Below are 26,227 nucleotides of genomic sequence, written 5' to 3' on the forward strand. Positions count from 1 at the left end.
GTCTATCTATGCCGAAACGCCATTCCTCGACTTCTGGTACATCCACAACTCCCCACCTCCTAGCTATATCCCTTTTGCTAATCACTAGGGCCAATGGTGAAATAATAATTGACCATATCTCCCATAGGCCAAGGAGAATTACTTTTGGTTCCATCTCTAATTCCCACTTCAGGACCTCACTGATCTTGTAGCCAATTGCTCCCAAAGAGTCCTAAATTAAGAGACAGGACAGGATCACATGGAAGATCACATGCCCAGCTTCTTCTTCCATTTTGGTCATAAAGCTTTCTCTCTGCCGTCCATTCTGTGGAGTCTCTCAGGGAATTTGTAGACCCTTTGTAAAATTTAAAAAGAGACCAATCTCAGTGTAGCGCATATTGCCGATTCCATGGTCCAGTAAAGATCTTCTCCCCACTCCCTGACATTTAACTCCCAAAGGTCTTTTTCTCATCTTGTCCTCAGTCTCTTCATGGCCCATGTTGTGTTATCCTTAATCATTTTACACATAGTGAAGGATGTACTGCTAATCTTGGTACCCAGCACACATCAGTCCAGAGAGGGAAGGTTTGTTGGGTTATAGTCCCTTTTCAATTGGGAGTGCAATCCAGGCATACATTGTAAATATTAATGGCATCAAACCCCCACAACTCAGGTAAAACTCCTCTTATAACTCTAGAAACAATTAAAGATGGCATCCAATGATCATGCCTTCCAGGGTTTTCTAGATTGCAGGTTGGCTGTTTGTGCTGTTAATGACGGACTGCATGTTTTCCAGGCTTTGGGCCCCCATCTTGGTGGATCCATGTGGGGAATTTGAATTTGGCCAGACAGGGCAGGGCATATCTTGATCTGAGGTTGCTGATCTGTGTATGGTGGGGGATAGCTTATGTGGGTATCCTGGACTTTACTCAGGAGGCCTTACTCGGTGTATCCTTTACTTCAAAGGGAGGTGTTTAAGAGACATTTGCCGTTACATGTTAATGCTCTTGCAGGTCACCTGGTTTTCAATTTGTAACCTGTTGATTAGATATGTATTCAAGCGTGTAGGTAATTTTGCAGAAACCCAGACGTTAAAAGCTGATGAGTTAAATGGTTGCTGGTTTGTAGGAGTTGGGAAACATTCTGAGTATGGGGATTTTGGCGTGGAGAAGAAGGTTATATCCGAATCAAAGTTTATAGCCAGGTTTTTAACTATTTGCATTCAGGGTGGGGCTGTTCTGTGAGTACAGGGGAAGCGAAGAAGACTGTCTTGTGCTGTACACTAACCAGGTCAAGACCTCTGTTTTAGAAGATCTAAATAGAACTCCTACAATGGCAGCTTTGCTTAATGCTGGCATGTATATGCCACGGTCATCATGCCCCTTAATCCCATGTCAGTCATAACAAACAGCATTATGTGCCTTGACTGCACACAAAATCTTAGTTCCTTTCTGGCGACAGTCTCCTAAATCCCTGTACCTACCATCTTCCCCCTTTCCTTTTGGTTTCTTTTCCCATGCCTCATCTCCCCGGTGCTTCTGTCACCAGCCTTGTCTACACCCCTGCTCTCTCTAGTGCACATCCTTCCTTCCCTACATCCAACTCAACCCTACCAAGCCTCCTCTGCCTCGCCCATGCTGTGCCCAAACAAACTTTTTGCCCAATCCCCCTAGTCGCCTCCCCAGACGTCATCATTTCCACTGGAGCTAATCCCCTGTATGCCTCCTTTCTTTTGCAGATCTCTATTCACTCGCCGGCATCTCCAGATGCCGGTGCTTGCGAAGCAGCATCCGGACCTGTATCGGTTTCAGCATCATTAAAACGAGAGGCAGTGTCCATGCATTAATAGGTGCGAGCCAATCAATTTGTGATCTTAGTCTTGTGCCCGGATTGAATTGCTAGACATTGATGAATCTCAATGTTATCAGCATGGAAGAAGAGTCGAACTCTGGGGTACTACAGATACACAACATACCTTTTATGTGATGTGCAAAGGTTCCAAAATTCCAGAGGTTATCCAAAGCATGAGTCGAATATAACTGAGCAAAGAAACATGGCGACCAACACATCATTGCTTTATATTGTATTATTTGTATAGCCTGTTCTCACATCACCAGGCTCGGACTGGCCTATAGTGCAATAAGGAAATGCCAGAACCCAGAGGTGTTGCTAGGGGGGGCTAACAGGGCTATACCCCCTGGTCTTTTGGTTGTAGCACCAGACAATCTCAGGAGCTACAACCAAAAGGCTAGTTAGCCCCAAGTTCCGACATTAGCGTAGCCCCAGGACATTTCCAGACCTAGCAACAACCCTGCCCAAACTAAAAACAAAAATGCTAGTGTTGGCCAGTTTTTTGGGTCAAACGGGGCCACTTTTTGGCCCATGTGAGCCAGTTTGATAAGTTACTTCACTATGCGACTAATAGTTTGACCAGTGTTACTGAAGGAATAATCTTTAAAATGTACAATTTGCATCACATTTGATCAAAAACCTCCCCTTTGGGTAATACTCAAACAGTCTGTTACAAAAGGAATGAATTGCCATTCACAACTGTGGGCCACTTTTTCATTGGTGCCGGAGACAATTTAATGCCCATGTCCGATCCTGCACATCATTTAACATTTCTGGAGAGATCCTAATTAATACAAGGTTGCATCTATTAAACCCATATGTGGCGTGGTGTCCAACAGCATGAACAATGTTTGGGAGCTTCACCACCGTAGTGCAGAAGTCAGCGCCAGAGATGCCTTTGCACTATGGAACAAATAATGTGTCCTAACACATCACCATATCCTCTGGCTGGCTGCCAATAGTCTCCTCAAACCCAACATTGTGCTATGTTCACTATGATACAGCTGGATCCGCGCAGCACCACCACAGCGAGGCGGCCCATAAGGAACCAGCAACAATCCCACTCAGAGGGATACAGCTCAAACCAGGGGTGGACTGGCCTATAAGGAACTCTGCACCCTGGGCCTCTTTTGGGTGGTATTTCTAAATTTTCTCATAGGAAAATCATTGAGCTTGCTAAAAATGTGTCAAATGGGGCCACTTTGAACATTATTTCCAGGGCCTCTTTTGGTCCCCAGTAATTATTTCCACAGCCTCTTTTAGTTCCCAGTCCACCCCTGGTTCAAACGGAACCAGAGGTGCCTGAACCAGGATACCGACCCCACTAACCCAACCATCCATTTTTTGCATACTCAACCCACACAAAACTCACTCACACAACCATTTCTCTACCAGTAATCCACACGCACTTTACCACCCCACATCAACAACACATAAACAGCACCTACAGCACACAAGGTCCCACCTGATCCGATACTTGCACCAAAGCCCAGCACTTGGTGCATACCGAGCTGAAGCTGCCAACAGCACACCACCTCTCCCACTCTCCTAATCCCCTCCTCCCGACTAACCCTACCCACACTCCAACCGGCTTGCAGATCCGCCAGAGCGTCTGGGGACCAATTTTGTTGGTGACGGTGTGCTATATAAGTAGCTTTAACATAACATAACATAACACTGGAGGAGCATCACAGTACCAAAACGAGTCCTTCGTCTCTCTCGAATAATACACAATATATTTCATTCGTTGTGTTGGCAGTCCTCTCGTGTGGAAAGGGGATCCTGGATGGGAAGTATTTAATAAGGCGTGCGGAAGACGCAACGTTGACTGGAGCCAGTCTGCTGCGTGATGACTGCCATTTTACTTGAAGGAGGCTGTGATTTTTTTTTCTTTTATTGCTTGCAGGCCCATTTCCTTTGCAGGTGATGTGGTCCCAGCATTACATCACCAGCGGAGCAGCCAGGAGTCTCGCGCTGCCAGGATGACTAAGCCCCACAGGAATGCATTATCACAGAGCACCGAGAAGGGAGCCAGTGCATTCCTTGCTGGAGGGGAGCCTGGGGAGCCGGACAGGGGTCCAGGGACCAATAATTCTGCGTGAACCATGTAAAGACATGCTTCTAGAGGAATGGTTCAAGGTCAGGATCCTGCTGTCTCCGTGACCTGTTCTAATTAAATACACATACTTCAAAAAAGTGGGCTTAACTAACGCCACATTTACCAGGGACACAGCTTAAAAACGACGGCATGGCTCCCCAAAGCTGCCGCAGAAGAAACGCTCAACACAGCACGTCACTTCGCTTGGATCTTGGTTCTTGCAAACTGTACTGCTTACAGCCAGGCCCCAGTGGCGCATGCGAGCCCCTTAACTGAAGCCTCAAGCCATATGACTCACTCGCTGCCTTTGGATCTCGGCGTATCCTTTTGGCTAAGCTCCCCTCAGGCTTGACTGGCGCAGTAAACGTGTTCAAGAAATCAACTGCGTCTTGCTTTTAACTTCACACGTTTTGGGAATTCAGAACTGGCTACAATAGCGAGAGAGAGAGAGACCCACCCCTGTTCCCCCCAGGACAGCCTCTTGCCCCCTCCCTTACTCTCCCCTGCCAATAAAAGCTCCTCGGTGGCAGCCCCAGCACAAACACAGACATATTCACACAACATTCACTGACTCATTTACTCACACCATTCACTTGTTCATTCACACACACCCCGCCATTCATACATCATACACTGACTCATTCACACAGACATGCATTACTGAAGTCAGGGTGCACACGCTCCGACTTCAGAAAGAAATGCTTAAGAAGTTATTTCTTTCTGAAGTCGTGCATGTACTCCGATCAGAAAGAAATTATTTCTGAATCTAGATGGGCCAGGTCCCCACCGCCATGGCATGCCGCGGCGGAGCCAGTGCTGCAAATGGATGTATGTGAGACTACATTTAAGAGGTTGAATAAAAGTATGCAAAGGTGTCACTTAGTGAGTAGTAAGTAGAGGTAAACATTTGTGAGTGAATAAATACATTTGAGCAACTGTGAATGAATGTAAGTGCATGAGTAGAGCGAGTATACTTGTTCTGTGCAATACTACATTGTCATTCCGAGCTGCAATATTTGTACATCAATAAGGCTAAATTTGGTGTAGTGGTCCACACCTGAGAGAGTGGATGCTCTTAATCCAGAAAGGCAGCAATGCTTAACAATGACCCACAGCCGGTAAGTAATCTAACAGGAAGTCCATCAGGAAATGAGATCACAAAGAATGGCTATGAACAATATAACAATGTAGGGGAAAACAAGCACATTTTTCCATATCCTGGGTACCCAGATACGACTGTCCTTCGCATACGAATATCTGAGGTTATTAGGTTAGAATGCACTTTTCAAATGCGCGTGCTCGATTCCTCATTCACTTACTGAGTCCCCCGCTCAGCCACTCACTAACGCAGCGCTTTAAGTTGGACGAGAAATGGAGATGGGCGATAACGGGTTTCATAACAATACTTTGGTACGGGGCCTAAGTATTGTCTGGTAACACTTTAGCAGTGCTTTAATTAGAAAAAGAAATGCAGGTACTTACCAATCTAGGCTTGAAGTGGGCCAGGGCTCAGCCTGGCAGGATCTAAAAATGGCTCTCATTCAGAGCCCTTCCCGGGCTCCCCAAGCCATTCCTGTTACTCACTCCCTGTGAATCTCTCCATTTGCACAGTTCTCCATGCGTCTCACTTTCTATGGGTATCTCGCTCTTTGTGTGCACTTTCTATTTATGCCTGTATATTATATGCCTCTTCACTCCCCTGAATCCCTCCTTCTGACATGTTTTGACCCTCTCTTTCACTGTCTATTCCAGTTCCTCTTTTTTTCCAAGCTTGGGCCTTAGGAGCACGTGGACAGACCTCAGTCAGTGATTCCAACAAACAACTCATGTAATGTGTAGTAAGTCATTCGCTTTAAATTTCAATCTGTCACCCTATTGTAACTATCACCCAAAGACGTCAGACTAATTTTGCCTCTGGGACTGTCATGTACGAAAATTGACAGGTTTTGGGAACTCCCAATGTTTGCAGATAAGGCACAGCGAGATGAAATCATTCCTAAAAATCAATTTTTGCATAAAAAGGCTGGCCTCTGTGAATTGCATTTGCTTAAATCGCCATCTCCCACCCATAAAGAACAATTCATGCGACTAAGATTCAACCCATGGCCAACCAAAGATCTTCAAGCTAGACGCAAATGTATATTAGTGAAAGATCATTTCTGTCGGTTTTGCGAGGTTGTTGATCAATCAGAGACCCTTAGACACATAATAACAGAGTGCCCAATGTTGAGACAGAAAAGTGAACAGCACCTTAAGGAGGTATTTCGGAAATTTTAAAAGCTTGACAACAGAAAGGATATGGTGGATGATTTATTGTGGTCAAACGACAGCAGTAAGAATTGCAGTAATTGCTTTTTAAAATGATTTAAAGTTATAAAATTAGCAGACTTTAGTACTATAAATCTAGATTATTTTTCCTTGTATGTTTGGGTTTAACTTTTTCGTGTTGAGTATTTCTAGGAGGTGGTTTGCATTTTTTTTATGTTTAGGTTTTATGATTTAATTGCTGGGATTCTAAAATGTCTGTTTTTTTGGGGGCAGGGGTTTTCTCCTTTTTCTTGTAACTTTTAAGACTTGTAATTTTTAAGATTTGTAACATGAATTGTATTTGTAATTGTTCTATTTCAATGATTCAACTTTTTTCATTTTTTCGAAAAAAATATTGTAAAGCTGATTTAGTTCAGTTGTTTCAATAAAAAAAAAAGAAATCATTTGCCTAGGATCACCCACTTCGGTTAATCACTGCATACACGATTTTAACCCACTGTGCCCTTTAGGCATTTGACTACATGATTTCTAAACTCCAATGGTACAAATATTTAGGGTTTGTCTTTCAATAACTTTAATCTTATATAGTTTAAGTGCACAATTTACATAGTACAGCAAATTGGAATAGATACATAAAAGCAAATGCTTTCTTTTATAGCTGCCAAAGTCCCTTATATTATGGATGGAACTAGTATTCGGAAAGTTTGATTTCAGAGACCCCTTTCCGCGTCAGGATAAACACATGTTGTCTAATAATGGTTCTTAGGAAGGAAGAAAAGCAGGGAGACGACAACACCTCTGCTTGATGTGCTTTAGAAAGTAAACGCGGAGGTTTGTCATTGTTAACAAAATGTCACTTGAAACGAACGTCTGTTAGCCACATAAATCAACATAAGCCTAAATGTAAAAGAAGGCATTCCACACAGCACAAATGTATAGATGACAAGAGGGGCGCAAACATTTTTCCCATTTAAAAAAAATGGTTCCAATGAAACGCCTTTTCCACATAAGATAGGTCCGATAGCAAGGCGAGTCGAGCGCTCCCTTTGGCATCCATGCAGAGCCTGCTGACGCAGGCTCCAATCCCGGCAAGGCCAAACTCAGCCTTTCATCCTTCCGAGGTCGATAAATGAGCACCACACGCCGTGGGTAATAATAAGCATCGCTCAGATGCCTGAGGGGTCGTAGCACTATATAAATGCTAAATTATTATGTCTTCCTGAAATTGGATTTTTTTGGGTAATAACAAATTAGATGGCAAACAATTAATTTGTAAAAGTAAGAAATATTAAATAGTTCAGCTGCACATAAAAAGTGGGGAAGAAGTGTGAGTTTGGGGTCTTGTGGCATTTCCACTTCAGAGGAGAAATATTAGGATTTTCCTGCGGTTTCCTCCCACCCCTGCCGCCGATGTCTGATACCTCTCTCTCGGTATCCAGTGCTTTCGATCCACCATGGGACAGCAGGGAGTTGGTATAGGCTGTAGTGAGATAGCATACTATATCCTCGGAATCTCTTTGATATGCGTAGGGTAATTTGATTATTCAGCGACACAAAAGCCGTGTACTGGATACTGGTAACGCAAAACCATCCTAAATATCGCAGAAAAGAAGGTCTCCAGCTGTTCTGATTGTTTTCTGCTCACACAAAAGTATGCAACATTATGATACGAGATAACAGTTCACCACAGATTTTAATTTGTCATGTGTGTGATGAAATTCATCAGCCGACACATGGAGCACTCGTAAAGCGCTTTCTCAAGACTCATTTTATAGTCTTGATAATTATGTCAGCTGAGGACAATTTCACTGGGCCCCATGTAAATAGGCAGAGTAGTGATCATTTTGCTTTTTACGTCTGGCATAATGAGGCGGTATGCCCCACCCTGTGGGTAACGGCCTGCCGCCAAAGTTAAGGGACAGAGGGAGGAGGCACCCTTTGAGGAACATATCAAATTCGCTCGCCTTTAAGACTGAATCACAAATTGCCTCCAAGTCCCTTTTCCCCGTCCTAGTACTTACGTGTGAGGTGACCCACCTTGCCCGCAGGAACCATTCATCACTTTATACTTTGTTTTTCTACATACCTCGCCCCTCCCCAGGGAGTAAAATACTTCCACTATTCCAGCATGCCCCATTTCACAAGGTTCCGGCTTTCAGCAGGGACCCTGGGAGGCTCTGGGGCCGCTTTCTGATACATCGATACCCTTGGCTTTTCCTCTGGCTATAATTTGGTAGCAGGTCATTATCCAGCGATAGCTACCCTTCCCTCGGTCTACAAGGCTATATTCTCTACTTCTGTAATAGGAAATGTGAACAAACATTGAAAAGAAGAACTGATAGGATTGAAATAGAGCATCGACAAAAAAAGACAAAATGGGGTACAATTAAAGTGGGGAGAATATTGGGTCTATTACAAAATGAATGCAGGGACCTTGGTGAAATGAGATTTTTGTCTTTCCGCAGATTTAATTTTGTGTGCTCACGTTTTTTACGTTCGGGACCAATCTACGTGTCCTTAATGAGTAATAATGTTATGTAATGCTATGGTAAATGTTTTTTATAATGCTCCAGTCACCACTGTAATACTGGTCCAGAAAGTGGCATACTGTGCTCCCACTATGGGTACCCAGGTGAACAAGTGTTGAAAAAGCCAACAGTTTGGGCTTTTGTGTAGGCATGAGATAGGCATTTGCCAGGCACTGCCATAATGGTACTACCTGGCCATAAGATGACAACGTCAGCTGTAAAATGGTGTGATTGCATGGAAATATGATAGACACATTCCAAAACTGTTGGCTCTGACAATCCTTGTTTTTAACAGGGCTTCAGTGCAAGGAAGAGATATAAATCAAGTGGTTGAAGGTGCATTTGTATTGCACCAGTGGTGTAGTTACATCTGCAATGACGCCATTAACGCTCAGAGGATTGCTAAAAAATAACACTGTCAGGGCAAAATGTAATGTTACTTCTTGAAAGAGCTGGCTCAAACACAGCCCAGGAGGATGTCGTTTGGGCAGGGTGGGGGGTGGGAATGGCCATAGGGATTAACATGGCCATGGGTAGTCAATTGGCTGATAATTAATCGCGCAGCAACCACAAACTTCCTTTCTACCTGTGCTCCAGGGCGATCGTTTTAGCTTATAGGCCATGCTTAAGCTCCACCTGATAGCCCAAACTAAAATGACATCAATGGAAAGGAAGGAGAATGAAGAGGGAGCAGAGCTATCTTTTAAAAATGTTTTATTTGTCCCTCGATCGCCATATGGTGGGCCAAATGTTGGGACATAGCCGTAGCAGAAAAAATCACAGCCATACGAACTGACTCCCTAAATAGAACCCTGAATTTCTGGGACCCATTCCTGGATTATGCAGCCAGATTTCCAGCCCTCACGAGGAGACCTCCACTTACCAGATGGCGTCAATGCAGCCCACTATACTAGGACCCGGAGCTCCCCTTCCTGCGCTAGTTTTAACTCAGACTAGCACAAAGGACCAAGAAATCCCCGCACCCACCGGACAATAATTAAGCTCGACCCCCACTTCCAATCTAAATTCACTTTAAGGACTCCTTTCCATGATGCACCTTTTGCCTTTAGTGCATTGTTGTAACGAATATATTTTGTTGTAAAAATCAATAAAATGTTGTGTTAAAAAAATGTTTCATTTATTGTATTTGTTGGTAGCGCCCAGACCCGGAGGTATCACAGCACTAAGAAGGCAGTACATAGTGCATTACAGGATGGTTAGAAAACAGTCGGGTTACATTTCAGCATAGATAGTAGGTGATGTTGAAACCTGGACAGTGGGCTGAGATAGTTACACATGTTAGTTAAATAGGGAGGTTGTTACTTTCTTTCGGAAGAGTGTGTAACTGGCTTCATTTTGGATATGCTGAGGGAGGGCATTCCAGAGTGTGGGAGCGATGGTGATAAAGCAGGAGCCCCCAGCTCTCTTTCTGGCAAATCTAGGTATGTTCAAGGCTGATGTGGTGGAGGAGTGGGGAGTGCGTGTGTTGCGTTTCTTGGTGAACACAGCACATGCTCTATCCTCTCCTCCACCGCTCCTCCACCACTCCTCCACCACATCTAAACACACATGAACGATTTGCAGAGGTAAGCGAGGCGATGGAGGGTAGGCATGGAGACAGTGAGTGTATGCTCTTGTATGGAGACCTGTTGGGCTTCTTAACTGTGCCAATGCATCAAGCCTACCTCTCGCGCTCCTGCTCCAGCAGGTTGGTGAAGTCGTCGCTCTTATTCATGTAGTCGGTGTGCTTCTGCTTCTCATTTTCCAGCTCGTAGACTGTGCGCCGATGGCATTTCTCTGCCAGCAGGAGCTGCTCCAGCATGCGCCGGTAGGTTTCCTTCTGCTTTTCCTCCAGCCTGTCCAGCTAGGTGCAAGAAGGGGAGAAAATCAGATTTCTAAATTTCCCTCGCCCATGCACAGAACATTCACCACCCACCACTGAAGGTTTTCCTCAAACATGTTCTGTCACAACACTCCCGATGTGGAGAGGTTGGAAGGGGAGCTGAAAAATGGCCTGGGTGAGGACAGTTAAGTGAATGTCAAAGTGGGTTAGATTTTCTGGTTCTGGGCGTGGAGTATGCCAATGGGAACAAAGGAGGTGTGGCCATAGTGATGGGAAGAGGGTGTGCAGGGGCTGAGGGCTAGAGGGCAATAGGAGGTGCAGTTGAACATAAAAAGGTTTGGTTTTTGAAATAGAAAAGTAGGATTTGTATGGACCGGAAAGAGGCAGCTTATGGGGGTGGCCAAAACAGTTGAAAGATGAGAGGGCAGAGGTGAGTGATATGAGGCAGGAGGTTTTGAGGGTGCAAAGTGATCAGGTATTGGAGAGGTCGAATAAGAAATAGAAAGAGTGCAGGGAGTAGAAATGGAAGTGCAACACTGGACACTTAGCAAGTGCAATAGATAGGTTTGTTTTGCTGTTATTACAGATGAGTGCAAGGAGTAGACAAGGGCCAGAGAAGGCAGTGAATACAGGAAAATATGGAGCAATGGAACCAAGAAGAGGGGAAAATGGAAGATGTAAAGTTACATAGGAATTGCAAAGCCATTATGAACACACGTTTTAGTAACTGCAAAGGTACGGATTTGGATGCTGTCAACCTCTTATATTGGGAGGAGCAGCCGAAATGATAATAGAGGATTAGCCATCTGCATTTAATGGGAGTGCTATCAGGGACGTCAATTCACCAAAATGCCAGGGGTATCGGAAGTTACATCACACACACCCAATGACATCACAGGAAGTGATGTCCTATGACCTTTGACCTTGGTGACACCACCTGAAATAAAATTTAACCACAATGTCATCACCTGAAGTTACTGACAAGTGTAAAAATATAAGAAAGCTTACATTTCATAAAATACCAAACTGGCTCTAAATCAGACATAAGACTTTTTAGATACCAAGCACATTTTCACAAGGGTGCTGCCTTGACATGCCATGAGGCAGGCGTCATGTTATGACAGAGGTAGACCAAGTAAAACCAAAATAGGCCAGGGGCACTGCCATGCATATGCCACTATAGCCTCACAATAGCCATTTACTGACAACTAATGACAAGTATTACTGCACATGTCAGGTCTAGTAATCATATGCCAATTAAAACCCCACATTCGCAGGTGCTGCCCTAATACAGTGTGGCTAATGTAGCCTCTGAGGATAAAGCCATCTTATGTCTGTTACAGCCTTACAGCCTAAATATGGTCAAAATATTTCAATTACAGCTTTGTATACACAGTTGCTTCTTTCATATGCCAAGTGCATCCTCAAATGTCCAGTAATGCCACCTAATGTGAGTTAATGCCCCGTACCTGGCATGGGATAACGTCAGAGGAATAGCCAACTAACACAAAACCCCAAACACTGTATTAAGTAACAACGATCCCTTTATTTCATCATACTCACGTTGTCTTTGCCATTAAAAATGCCATGCCACTATAAAAAAACATGTTTCAACTGGCTGCTCCAATGCAGGCGAGTCCAGACACATAACACTTATCATGTTCGCTTCATCATAGATAATCAGTAAAAATCCCATGCCATAGTAAGATATTATAGCTAGACTGGCTTCACCAAAATGCCAGTTTAGTCATCTGATAACGCTTATCATGCCTGCTTTATCATAGATGCTCAGTAAAAAATGTCATGCCAAAACAAGAAATGGCAAGATTGATTGCATAAAAATGCCATTGTAGTAATAACACGTTTCATGCTTTCTTTATCATGCTTCTAAAGCAAGCATGACGAGTGTTCTTATGTGCCTAGACTGGAATTTTGGGTATCAGGTAATATTATCCCCACCAAAAATATCGCCGTATATATGGTCGTCAGGAACACCTGCAGGTTCCATGCCTTAATATCGCCGCAAAAAAAAGGTAATATTTTTGTACGTCGATATTTTTGCGGGGATATGAACACATGGAACCGAATTTTGATGTAGTAAGTCTAGCAATTTCTTACTGTGCTATGATATTTTTTACTGGTCATCTATGATGCTCTCTGTGGCTGCAGCGAGGGAAAGGCAAAGCTCAGGGAAGCCGAAAAGCAGAGCGAGGAGTGTTGAGAGGCCCATCGCGAAGGACAATAAGCGGAAGGGAGCTGCTGTGTGTGACTGGTGAGTGGAAACCAGGGAAATACTCATACAAGGGCGCTCGGGGAACTTGTAACAAAGTCACTTTAAGTACCGAAAGAACTGAAATTTATTGCAAGTACTTTTGAATGCCGAAACAAGTACCTTTGAATACCGAACAAACTGAAAGTCATTGTTAGCACATTTTGAATGCTGTGCAGAGAAAAAAGCAAGTTGAGCACTCATGAATGGAGTGAAAGAAAGGTGGTGAATGAAGCAGATACCACGGAATGTATTGTATGATACACAAGTATTGGCAAAATCAAGAGAATACCAAGAAGGGTATATGGGATGAGAAACCAAGTATTGGACCAAAGCTAACAAGGTTCCAGGAATTGCAGATTAAGAGGAAATCTGTGTTGTCAGGAGCCAGAGGAATACAAAAAAGTGTAACAAAGTACATAATCGCCAAGCAAGCCTGGTATAGTGTCAGAAGAGTGTGACACTGGGGAATCAACTTAATTCTCACTGTAAAATTAAAGCAGTGACTAATTGTTGATGTAAGCAGTCAAGAAGAGGTATCACATGCAGTTGCATGACCTGTAATCGGTGGACAGTGTGGTCCGACAATTGCACCTAGACCGAGTGCCCCCTGTAGGGAAAACCAATGAAAGTATCCATTAAGAAGCGTGTGTTTTGCACCAACCTTGTATGTGATTTTGAAGTGAAAAAACAGAACTGCCTATGTGAACTGGTAAGAAATACTGATATCAGAGGAGCTGGAAAGTATCCCAAGGAACTGTGTTGTTTTTGAAAGCTGGAAGATTTTAACTCTTGGGGCAGGGAACCCCGATATCTTGTGAACTATTTTGAACTTGGGGAAGTTGATCATAAGCCAAGAGCTGGAAGAAGCTGGGAACTACTTTCTTTTGAACACTATCCATGTTGATGCTAATATCCCTACACATTGTATACAGTTATTTGTGAGGGCAAGTATAGGTTTTGGACACAGACAGACATTTGATTTGGAACGCCAGACGATGACAGGGTCGGGAGCAGGCCAGATCTGAAATGACTAACTCTTAGTACCGGCATTTTAGAGTAATAATGAGGAAAACCTTAACGCACATTGCGTCTTGCTCAGCCTATTTCTGAAATTAGATTTATTAGCTTTAGTGCCATCAAAATATCCCTGTATCAAAACAACAGCAAGAATCTGACATATTTCCGCTTATTTTGGAAGAACACATTTGAAAAATTCAATAATTTGCCTTGAAATAGACTGATGAGGTCGAAACAAGTGTCGGCATAGTTACTGTCTCCAAATGACCGTGGAAAAAACACCAACAATTCTACTTATCTTTGTTGATCTGTACTGTTACAATATTTGCTCTTCAATTAATATTAACTATATCAGCGCATGTAAATGGAACAATCTTGACACTCTTCTTCATGATGCCTTCACATTGCCTATATGTAGCCTACCTCACTAACCAATCCCATGTTACCTAGGTTTTTGCAATGTATCATTTATTTTGTGAGGTCACGTCGCCTTAAAAGTTCATAATAAGCCTGTATATGGTGGGAAAGTATTGGAGAATTGTGCGTTGTCCATAACTTGGTCCCTGTTTGAAAGCTTTCAGTAAACAGTAAGATTTGTCATATTCTTGGACACTTCCGTTTTTTGAGTGTGGGGGGGATTTCCCCAGCCCAGTTCCTCTTGCTTGTAAATTGGGGAAATGAACAGTCCATCGCCTTCCTTCACAAGGTATCAAGGAGGACAATGTGGGCAGTGAATTTGAAGTCAGCAGAAGAAATGTTAGAAGGGATTGTAGCAAAAAAACTAAAGGAGTATCTGGAGAGTATAATTGTGGGATATTGGCCCAGTCACGTTGTAGCAGAGAAATCAGAATGATGAGGGAAACATCTGTTGTACTGGAAGCTTGGCCGGGTGGTGAAGCAGTAACCAATGGGCAGAGGGTGTTAAAATCATCGGAGAATGGCATTGGCTATCATGACTCTAAGGGCCTCTAAGGGCCTCATTTAGATTATGGTGGATGCTCAATCTGAATGTTTTCCGCCAGAGGAAGGAAGTCTATTTAAAGTTAGCACTCCACCAGTTTCACACTGGTTTTCGGTGAGCAGAAAAACAGTGTAGAGCTTGTTGAGTGCTAACCTTAAATAGCCTTTATTCCACCCATTGGATTTGGTCATCCGCCATGCTCTAAATGCTGCCCTGTGTCTGCTGTTCTCACAAAGAGCCTGGAAAAGGGCCGATCACTGAAAAGCAAGAAGCCTGGAATCATGTCAAGCTGGAAAGGAAGCAAAGTCACTGGTCAGACCATTGAAGGGCTTTAGCTGGTTAAATGGTCCTGCACATGTGCTAAATTGTCCAGCATTCCATCATTATGGATGCCCCCATACTCCTGTGCCCAATTTCCAGGATGGTGTAGGTGTTTGAGGCATGAGTCCCAGCGCCACAGACCCAAGAAAAAGGGGGACGTAACTATCTCCTGACATTATACTGGTACAGATACTGTGAAGGCCAGGATATGTGAAGGGTCCTGCAAAAACCCCTCTGAAGAGCCAAATGTCAAGGGATGAAAAGGTCAACTAGGATGTAGCTGGGGAATGTTCCAGACAAATGTTAAATGCACGTTCCCATGTGTGCTAGCCAGGGCCATAGCTCTTACGGTGTATGAGAGAGTGGAGTGAATTGTGAACCAAATGAGAAGCAGTCTCTTTACTTCAAACGCAGTATTTTCATTAGTCTCAATCTGACAAGGAAAGATGTCTGAGCAGTAAGTTTTCAGAAGCATGTGTTAGTTGGTTCTATGTGTTCTGGTCAAAACTTTTTCACCTGAGTAGATTTAGTCTAAATGTTTTTACAAGATTTTGCTGCAAATATATGCGGGGGGAGCATCTTCGCACCCTTAACCCCCTTACATGAATAATTCTCCTAAACCCACTCCCCACATATATTTGCGGCAACATCGGATGAAAATAAATTGATGAAATCTACTTAGACGAATTCTACTGCTGCAAAAACTCCCTATCCCTTTTAATTCACCGTTATGGAACATCTTCCACCTTTGAGGTAAACAGAAGTTGGCTTTTGCTGGATTAGACATCCTAAGATTGAAAGTTGTCCATGGTATCAAATATTCAATGTACTAGTGTGAAGTCATTGGTGCAAATATTTAAGGGCTAGCCAACCTTTTGTCTAGTCGTAAACACACTATACTTCTTTTCTTGGCTTGAGCGTATTTGTAGGAATCCTATGACTACTGTAACTGTTTACATGAGTTCTCTTGGAATTGACTGAGATTAGACCAAAGATCACAGGGTACAGGTATCTTAAAAGAAGGGAAGGGAACAGGCAAGCATCGAGTAAGATTATCACAAAAGCAAAATAAGGGCTGCCTCCTAGAGAAGCATGCATGGAACTATACTATTTTATGCAAATTCAGCAGCTGCCGTATACTGGGCTCATGTACCTGGATAATCAGTGGTAAAGCACGTCAGAACATGCCCTAGGTAAGAATTCACTTTTTCTGTGTGTCACTTTCAGGATGGTGGGCTGTGGACCAGCTTGGTTCAGAAAATCATTATTTACAAAAAGCAATGTTACGAAGCGGAAAGGAATGAATGAGAGATGGACACAGGAGGTGGTCCAATGAACAAAACAACATTTATTGTGGATCAATATGAACATGGACTGGTTAAAGAACAGAGGCAATATAAAGACAGATGGCCTTGTCCATTAGGCTTCAAACTGCTGAAAAAAGTCTGCCACTAACAAGTGTCCAGGTGCAACCCAATGTCCCTCAATCTGGGGTTCTGTCATGGAACTGCTCCAGTCACAGTCTGGAGGTTGAAGTATGCCTTACACTTATTTTCTGGTCTCTTTTGCCATATCTTGCTTCTTCTCATCCTGCTCTCTCGTTTTCTCAGGAGACCCTTTCTCCTGGATCTCTGGGCCTAGGTGTGCACCCGTGCTCACATGCTAAACCTTGGCTGCAGCAACAGAAAGGCTGGATGACAACAGACTAAGTCCCAAAGGCTCCACCATGGGCGGGGCTTCCATAGACTGGTCCGGAGCTGGCTTCAGGGTCTTACATATTCTCCCTGCCCAGGGGAACTGGCCTTATTCCTCAACACCCCTGTGCTACATCTGCGAGTGGTAATGATTTTATCTCTAAGGGGTCTATCCCTTGTCTGGCCTATACTGCCCCCTTCTCTCTTTCTCCATTCCATGTCCTCAATGATCTGCCACTGCCATCCCTCAGGACTAGGGTGTGTCTGCTCCTTTCTCACCATTCTGTTTTCTACATCTCCATCCTACTATCTGAACCCCTCTCTGTTTCTCCTTCAGTTCTCCTCCAGATATCTCTTGATCTTTTTGCTTTTTCCTTGTTCTCTTGCTCTCCTCGTGTGTTGCCCTTCTCTTCCAAACCTCCTTCTCCTTTCTACACCTGTTCCCTCTCTACAGCTGATCGCTCACTTCCTGTCTTTCCCCCCACCCCCAACCCGCTGACAACTTCTCTGGCCATCTCACTCCAGCATTCCTTTCCTCTCTCCCATCCCAACTGATTCCTCCGCTTCTCTGTGATCTCCTCCAGACAGACCCCACTCCTAGGGACCACCAATGCCTAATGGTATTCAACTATGTTTTGTGGCATTGGAAGTTTAAAAAAGTGTTCAACTTTTTCAACTTTCCTGCTGCTTTTTTAGCTCCGACCTCTCTGGACTCGCAAGCCGGACCAAGCCTTTATCAAGGATTGCCACCATTTCGATTCTGCAGTCAATAGATGAAGTGAGCGGGGCTGCTTCTGAAACGGCAGAGCTTTGCCTTCCGCTTCTGCACGCAGCACTGTTCAGCAGCATCTCAGGGTAAGAGCGGCCTGAGGCCTTCTGGCGAGTGGCGCTATATAAAAATCTTTTAGATAGATAGCTAGAGAAAAGAAGACATGCTTTTGTGTACTCAGTCACTGGTATAGGTGCAAAATCTGGGGTCACACCTTTTACCACACAAACTTTGATGTCGCGGACAGCTGCGCTCACAGACGTATTACACTTAATGCATTTGTAATATCAGTGTTTGGCTATGGGAAGGCCCATCGTTAAGGGAAAAATCACTCACTGGGGATGGGGGTCTTGCCCTGCTGGTATACATTGGTAACTGTAACTGCGCACAGCCACATTGTTTACGGAATTCACACGTCATCACCTGGATCCCTCGTAAAGGGACAAGCACAGAATTGGAACCCATGTGAGAAACCCCTGCCTCACAAGCAGGATGTGGTGTGGTAAGCTAGGTAGCTGTGCCCCAGAGCTGAACATTGCTTAGCACATGGTGGCACCTGGCCCCAAATCTCCCCCACCTCTCTCCCCAAGATTCAGGCAGGGGAATTCCTCAAACAGTAGCAGTAAACTGAGCTGGACTTGAAAGAGATTTGTTTGAGGTTAATTATGGGCCAAGTGGACATTTTGATGTAGTTATGGGTTAAGGCATCACACGAAAACAGATGCAGACATTACATGAGAATCTAACCTTTTCATGAAGGATCGTCGTGTCTGCAATGACTGGTGCAAAATTCCCACATCACAAGATTTGGTTATAAGGAGCTGTGCGGGAGAGGGTAAAATCTCATGCAGGTGTAAAACCAGGTGCAATAACAGCCAATTTAATCGAAAAAAACCTCTCTGTATGGACGTTTTGATCGAATTGGGTGTTACCAATTTGTTTGAGACCAAAATAACCGAACATGAGGAGTAGGGACTAGTTTCGCGGGTGCAGGGGTGTCTGCTGCTTTTATATCATTGCCGGCGGTCGACCAAAAAAAGAAAATGGAGGAAAAAAACGAGGACCGAGTTATTAGGCTTCGGGCAGTTCGGGCGCAAACAAATGCGGCACGAGCAAACAACCCAGATCCCAAGGTGCTCCCCCAAGACAGAGGAGGAAAGCAACGCAGAGACGTAAACTCTGCTTTGCGGCCCTCCTACTCCTTGAACGAGCAGAAAAATGCAGGACAGTGTTAAATAGAGGTGTAAAAATATACTCCTTGTTTTTACGCCCCCACTTAATGTCGAAATGACCCCCTATGTGTTTTACCAAGGTGCACTTTTAGCAAAATAATGTCTTTAGGAGCTTCTTTTGCAGTATCCTCGGACTGCATGTCCTTTATGCTGTTGTTTTATTTCCTGCAGATTCTCGTTATCATGTTACTTGAAGAGTGACAAGTGGTGTAGAGGTGTATGCTAGAGAAAGAGTACTTTTTATTTTAACTATGAGGTAAACTAGCTACGATTCTGAATAGGTCCACACATCCTCCACTCCCCACCTAAGCTGAGACTGGGGGATCTCCTCCCCACTCTTTCGTCCTCAGGTTTTTTGTAGATCCCTTGCTCCTTGAACGAGCAGAAAAATGCAGGACAGTGTTAAATAGAGGTGTAAAAATATACTCCTTGTTTTTACGCCCCCACTTAATGTCGAAATGACCCCCTATGTGTTTTACCAAGGTGCACTTTTAGCAAAATAATGTCTTTAGGAGCTTCTTTTGCAGTATCCTCGGACTGCATGTCCTTTATGCTGTTGTTTTATTTCCTGCAGATTCTCGTTATCATGTTACTTGAAGAGTGACAAGTGGTGTAGAGGTGTATGCTAGAGAAAGAGTACTTTTTATTTTAACTATGAGGTAAACTAGCTACGATTCTGAATAGGTCCACACATCCTCCACTCCCCACCTAAGCTGAGACTGGGGGATCTCCTCCCCACTCTTTCGTCCTCAGGTTTTTTGTAGATCCCTTGCTACCAATCGGCCAACCTCCCATGTTGTTAGATCCCCCTCCCTGTTTCTCTGCTTCCTTCACCATGTTCTTCTCCCTATGATTGTAAAGCGCTCCGTTGCTTCCCGAAGCTAGGTTCGCACTCAATAAACACCTTAGAGGAATAATTTTAAAAGAATCAAAAGAAACCACCACACTTAGGCTGTTCAGTAAAATCTATGGCTCGTTTCACCGACACAGACTATTATATGATATATGATAGGTTATTTATAACACTCTTAATACCCAGAGGTTTCTAAGCGCGGACCCAGGGATCTAACCTGTGCTGCTCCAGTGTCGTCTTGCTTCCAAGGCGAGCATATTGCCGCTGAGCTATCCTCCAGAGACTATACAGATAGACAATAAGGACACTCTCGTTAAGTTGCTGCATGCAGTCATGAAACGTCTTACCTCAGCCATTGGCTTTTCATAGACATCCTCCCCTAAGGATTTCTCATTGGACAGCAGAGCATCCCTGTGTAGGACTCGCAGGATATCCTCTGGTGCGGAAAACCCATAGTGCGCCTCCAGCACTTGCGGTTTGGTTTTCTCTGTCTTGAGCATGTGGATAACATCGTCTCTGGCCTGCGGAAAGGACATTTGATGCCATAAGACAGGCAATGAGCAACACAAAATGTCCTTTTGCTAAACCACATTTCAGGACCTCATTACATTAAAAATATGTATTGTTAAGGTGCACATAGACAACAAACAAGGCCAGCAGTGCATGTTTATACTTTCTAATAACACCCACAACCTCTTTCTCACCAAATAAATGGACAACACACAACACTGTACCTGTGCATGCCGCGTGCAAATGTGGTTAAACGGCTGCTTGTTATGGAGATACCAACCTTCTTGTAAATGTATCCAGTGATAATGTTGCCGTGAAAATTGCCGCCAGATGGGGACATTTCCCTAAAAATGCATCCTCCAGACAATCAAACACTTTCCCCAAATATTCTAGGATTGGAGATAATAATATGTAACTATACCCCTCCAAGAATATTTGGGGAAAGAATTTTAGGGGTCAGGAAAGAAAGTCGACTACCTGGTGACTTTTTCACAGCAACATTATGAATTGGAACGCTTATAAAGCAGTACATTATCAGACGTGCCCCTATAGGTTTACTTGTCCTGCATATGATGTACTCTGGAAGTTGGTAAAGGGAAGGACCCTGTTGCAGAGCTGGGATCATAGCTTTCGATTTAGCCCTGGGTCAAATCTTATCTAGATCAATGCCCCCTCTATGCAAAGGGCTCGAATTGCAACTTATCAATCATCTCCATGTTCTACATAATGGGCCTCATTCCGAGTTTGGAGGTAACCACGCCGCTATTTGCGGCATGGCTGCCTCCAAAATCAGTCCGACTCCGGCCTGGTGAATGGAGTAATTACCGGTCCATTCCGAGGTCAGTGGGACTGGTAATTCCCCATTCACCAGGGCCATTCCCTTTCCCATTTGAGCCCCCATAGGGTTGAATGGGAAGGGGGAAGGCGGCAATAACGGTACCGTAAATTACGGTACCGTTATTGACCCCGGTGTCCCTTTTCGGGTCCCGTCCTTAACCCGCAAAGGGAACTCGTAGTGGGGTGCAAAGGGATTACCGGCACCGGTGTCATTACCGGTGCCCGGTATCCCTTTGCGCCCTACTTGTAATGAGGTCCAATGTCACTGAGTTATATATAATGTCAATGTCATTGACTTCCTGTGCTACCAAAAGATCTGGTTTCTCCCTCGAAGACTGATATTGCATGCAGCTTTTCCAAGTAAACAAAGATCTGTACAGGAGTAGAACAGCACAGCTCACCAACAAATTGCTTAAATGTTCCCCAACAATACACAACTCAGAAACACGTGTGCTGTCAATCACACAAATTCAGACCTACGTTACATCAGTTATGCAAGAAATGACACATAAAAATGTGCTGCCTGACAGCTGGGAAAAAACCTCACACAATGAGAAACCAGCTACCTGTCAAACGCACCTCGCAAAAACAGACACCACTTGCACTTTGAAAGTCACCCCAAAATGTTGATCATGTGTGTGTTTGTGTGCGCATGGGCGTGCATGTGTGCTTATTTGCGTGTGCGTGTTTTGGTGGACTACAGTATGACCAACAACTGATGGTTGAGACAACTGAAAATCAAATGTAACATGCAGTACGCGGTGGAGGTCTTAGAAAATGGCCATGCCACAAAGCACAGCATCATCTACGTCATGGATCTGCAACCTGCGTCTCTTAACATGTTTTGATGTGCTAATCCCATAATCCCATGATCCCTTATCAATGACTAGGTTGATGGGAGTTGAAGCCCAGAACATCTGCAGACTCAAAGGTTGTAGACCCCTGATCTACGTTTTCAGAATACATATTTTAAAACAATGAACTAGCATATTTTTGGCATATTGGCATTTTTAATCTCCCTGCCTGCCTTGCAGTTCTTTCAGGAGAAATGTGGCCATTGGGTATGAGTCGTTGTAGGCACTCGCCGTTGACGTCATACGCTTCTTGACTCGCTCCCCATCGAGCGCCGGCATGCAACCATTTAGCTGATGACGTCATTGGTGCTTCTCTGGATTCCTCTCCTGGTTGATCATACACACATCTGTCCTTGCTATTTAGCGAGGCCTTGACAGCCTCTACGCCTGCGCCACAGTTGCCCTCCAATTTCAGTTTCGTAATTCTTGGAGGCCAAACATGCCTGCATAGTTCTCGTAACCCATTTCTTAATCCACTTGTAATTACACGCCAACACTGCGTGATCCATGGTGAAGCCACAGCTGGGTGCAGGCTGATTTCTTTGAACTGGGTTCAATGCTGTTAAACTGCTTCTTAATTAACAGCCGTTGTGTCCTTTAGCCAGTGGCGTCCTATGGAGTTTTAATTTGTGTTAATAAGGACAGTTGTAGCCTGTCCAAGTTGTTCTCTGTAACCTCTTAAGGAATTCCTTCTCAGAAGACATTAAAATGTCTAATATTTGCTGAACAATACAGAGATGACCAATGATCTTTTGATGTTATGCCTATGCATAAGCATGGTAAGCTCACAAGATGTTAATATTGATGACGTTCCTATTGCTTTCAGTTATGATAAACCAAATGCCATACACCCGCCTCTCAGTAGCACCATTTTAAGTCTTAGTTTAAGTAGCAAAATGTCATGACCTCGGCTCATTAAAACTCGAAATGATCACATTCTCAATATTATGAATAGTTATTAAAATAATGTGCAGTACACGTATTTGTAAATATCTCTCTTGCACATTCATTGTGGATATTCTGCAACCCCGACTACCATAAAATATTTCATATTTAATGGGGCATCGAGGGCAGCCTATTACAAATGAGTTTCAGCCCATCTCAGATGCACCTTCACTATAATTGAGCATAAAAAGCCCCTAAACGGTCCAGCAAGATCCTGGTGATCCTAATAAAGGGACCATGAGGGAGCCTCTGGTATAAGCCTCTGCCTCTGTTTTCTACTAGTGAGGCGTGCCCTGAGCAAGGATGGGTAGAGGGGTTGCTGGAGTGCTGAATGAGGTGGGCTGCTGGGTGAGGCGTAGCAATCAGATGGTGTTTATGTGAGTTGAGTGGGGAGTACTAGCAGGCATACTGCTGCAGTGTTGGGTGGTTGAAGTTATGTTTTATGCTATGTTTTGGTATGTTATATTTTATGGTAGAAAGAACAAACAATAGTAGGAGCAGTTGGATAGTCAAGCACAAGTCCCAGACTGATTGGGCTTGCCGGACCAGAGGGATCCTGGTTATTATTTTGTCCAGTTGCTTTGGAATTATAAAGGAGGTGAGTTTACATGAAGCCGGGGAAACCGCCCTGTGAAACTTCCTGCAAAACTTCCCTCCAAACGTCCCTCAGGAGGGAAGAAATACTCCACCCCCCAAACTAAGCTTCTTTCCCAGATACCCTTCAAACCCTAATTTCCAGACTAATCCTCCTCTCTCGCCCCCCTTCGGGACAATAGATTCCCGAATCCCGGGAAGGGAGACCTAGGATGGAAGGTTATAAGCAAATGTACGTTATCAGACCTCCCTACGAACCAGAAAAAATTTCACAACTGGAGCGGCAAGTCCAACAATTAACACATGACCTGGGTCACATGTTGAGGGCTCAGCAGAAACCTCAACTGGAAACTGCTGCCCAGAATAACTTAACACCCGGGTGTAATGCCATGGGGAGCAATGACGGGAAGAACACTCTGGCAACCAAGAGATTCCAGAGGAGGGGGCCCTGTAGAAGGGAGATGCGAAGCCCTAGCGGAAAATTCCTTTCCCACTGGAACAAAACCTCTGGAAACCTCTGAGCCTGAACATGAATCTTCTACCTCCAAAAAGCTGGAACCTAAAGATCAGAGGGTAAGTAGGAGATATCGAAAACCAAAGACAACCAATTTTGTGGAGGAAGTCTGCATCATCCGTTTTGAAGGTGAAGAATCCCTGGAGGATTCAGGGAAGAAAATCTTCTCTTTCAGATATGGAGGGATCCCTCTGAAGGAAAAATATGTCCCAAAATAACCTGATTTTGGCAGGGTAGGTATGGAATCCGACCCAGAGCAAGAAGCTCTTAAACCCAAACAATGTCAACCAGAGGACCCAGAAATCACAGAGGTATTCTCCACCAAACAGGTTCGGTGAACTGTGTCCACAAAAAGGAAGACAGGAAAGAATTGGGGTAAAAGGGGACTTCCCAATCCCACCTGTTTCTGGGTGAAAAATCTTTTTTACAGATTCCTGGACTCCGACACAGAAAACTGTCCTTGATCAAAGTGTCGGAGTTCAATATAAAAAAGTTAACCGCCAAGCTGGCCCATACTGCACATTTTCTTTGCTCCCTTGAGGAGAAGGAATGAAGATTTTATGCTCCTGTCAAGGTGCAGAATCAGTGTGCATTATCAGCGCTGGTGGATACTGGATCACAAGCCATCCTCCTGTCCAAAAGGGCCTTTGATCAACTGAACCCAGGACGATGGAGAGTCACCAAATTCCCCTCACACCTCTTCCTGGACAACTCCAAACCTTTGATGGGAATGATATTTCCATCAAAGGGACTGCAGATCTGGAAATAATAATTGGCCGACATAGGGTGAAATACCCGGTGAGAGTCTTATCTCCCGAGGGCACACCTTGTCTATTGGGGAATTACCTCTTTCGGAGGTTATCAACCCTGATTGACTGCATGAACAAGGTCCTCTGGACTCAGACTAACTGGCCAATTAAATCAAAACAAAGCACAAATTATGTGAGTTTGAATGGCACATGCCACAATGGTCTGACAAAATAGAATTCCATTTTAAGAACAATCAAGTCCCAGACATGACCGTCATCTCCGTAGAAGAACAGACTGGTGATGGGAACCCTTCTACATTCTTCCCAGTTTTAAGTGGCATTCCAACTTGGAAGGGAATACTCTGAAATGATATGCTGGTTCAAAATCAGAGGAAAACACAAATCACATGATTAAAGAAGGTGAGAAAACAGCTCAAAGTCTGACTGACATCGAGATAGAGGGTGAACAGCTGTTCATCCCCATTCAAACAAATTAGGGGGAGGAGCCTGTTCTTGCCAGAGTATGCCTGAATAACGGAAGAAGCTTCATCAGTAAAACATTATTCAGGAAACTCCCAAAAGATCAGACCATTCCCACATTTAAATTGAGTGATAAGTGGGAAATGGGCCTGGAAACTCCAAATTCCAAACATCTCCTGCCTAGCAGGTGTATGCTAAAAATGTCCATTGGTGACAAAAGCATAGAACATAATTGTTGGGTTGTCAGAGATGTCCCCACTGCCTTTTACTTAGGCTGTGACATTCTCAATCGATTCGCAATTAATTTTGACCTAATTAATAACAAAGCAGAGTCCCAACTGGGGGTTAACCCCAGGGTCTTTGACAACACTGAGAAAATATTCCGGTCAGCTCAATTGCTGCCTTATGCGGTTGCAGTTCAAGTGAGAGAAGAGGTTACAATCCCAGGACAGGTGCAACAATTTACAATTCCACTAAAAAATAAGCGAGAACAGAACCTCAAAAACCAGGACACCGATATAAATTTGAATTATGATCTCCAACAACGAGGTTTGTATTTACATCCGACACCCCTAGCTGACATGACATCATTCGAATATTGGTGGATAACATTGACCCTCAAAGTATCACTTTGAGCGCGGACACCTTTGTTGGAATGTTGGTTTTTGCCTGACATTATTCTATTGATTTAGGTAATGAGATCATTGGACCAATTCCAAATAGCTGCTTCCATATCGACGATGGTATCCCTCCGGAAAAAGAGTTTCACCAGGCAAGGGGGGAATTTCTTGGTGTACTCTTCCTGCCCTTATGGTGTGGTCCTGCCCTTTTGGTGTGGAAGAGGTGACCTGTGACATCCGGAAGGATGAGGTGGTATTCCAAGTCACCAGTGAGTATCTCCCATCCTTGGAACCTCACGTCCAGGCCATCACCATCACAACAGATCTCTCTACCCAACTGGAGGATACCGCTGAAATTGCCACACCTGAGGTCTTTCCAGGCTTTAAGCAGATGGTCAAAGAATGAATCAATCTCGTTGATGCCTGTGAGACAAAGGA

General features: G+C 44.1%; 1 protein-coding gene across 6 annotated transcripts in view; it reads right to left on the reverse strand.

The window, feature by feature from the left end:
* Positions 1–26,227, reverse strand: part of FILIP1 (filamin A interacting protein 1) — a 708,753-nt gene that overhangs the window by 203,026 nt on the left and 479,500 nt on the right. For all 6 annotated transcript variants that reach the window (XR_011260424.1, XM_069606267.1, XM_069606268.1 and 3 more), the window contains exons 3-4: positions 20,034–20,207; positions 10,410–10,588 (exon numbers count right to left, since the gene is read on the reverse strand). Coding sequence is in view for 5 of the 6 variants with exons in the window: in XM_069606267.1 (XP_069462368.1) it covers positions 10,410–10,588; positions 20,034–20,207 (353 nt within the window). In the remaining variant the exon portion in view is untranslated. The remainder of the gene's footprint in view (positions 1–10,409; positions 10,589–20,033; positions 20,208–26,227) is intronic.

The sequence above is a fragment of the Ambystoma mexicanum genome, chromosome 4p, assembly GCF_040938575.1.
Source record: "Ambystoma mexicanum isolate Mex_15411 chromosome 4p, UKY_AmexF1_1, whole genome shotgun sequence".
Classification (NCBI taxonomy): domain Eukaryota; kingdom Metazoa; phylum Chordata; class Amphibia; order Caudata; family Ambystomatidae; genus Ambystoma; species Ambystoma mexicanum.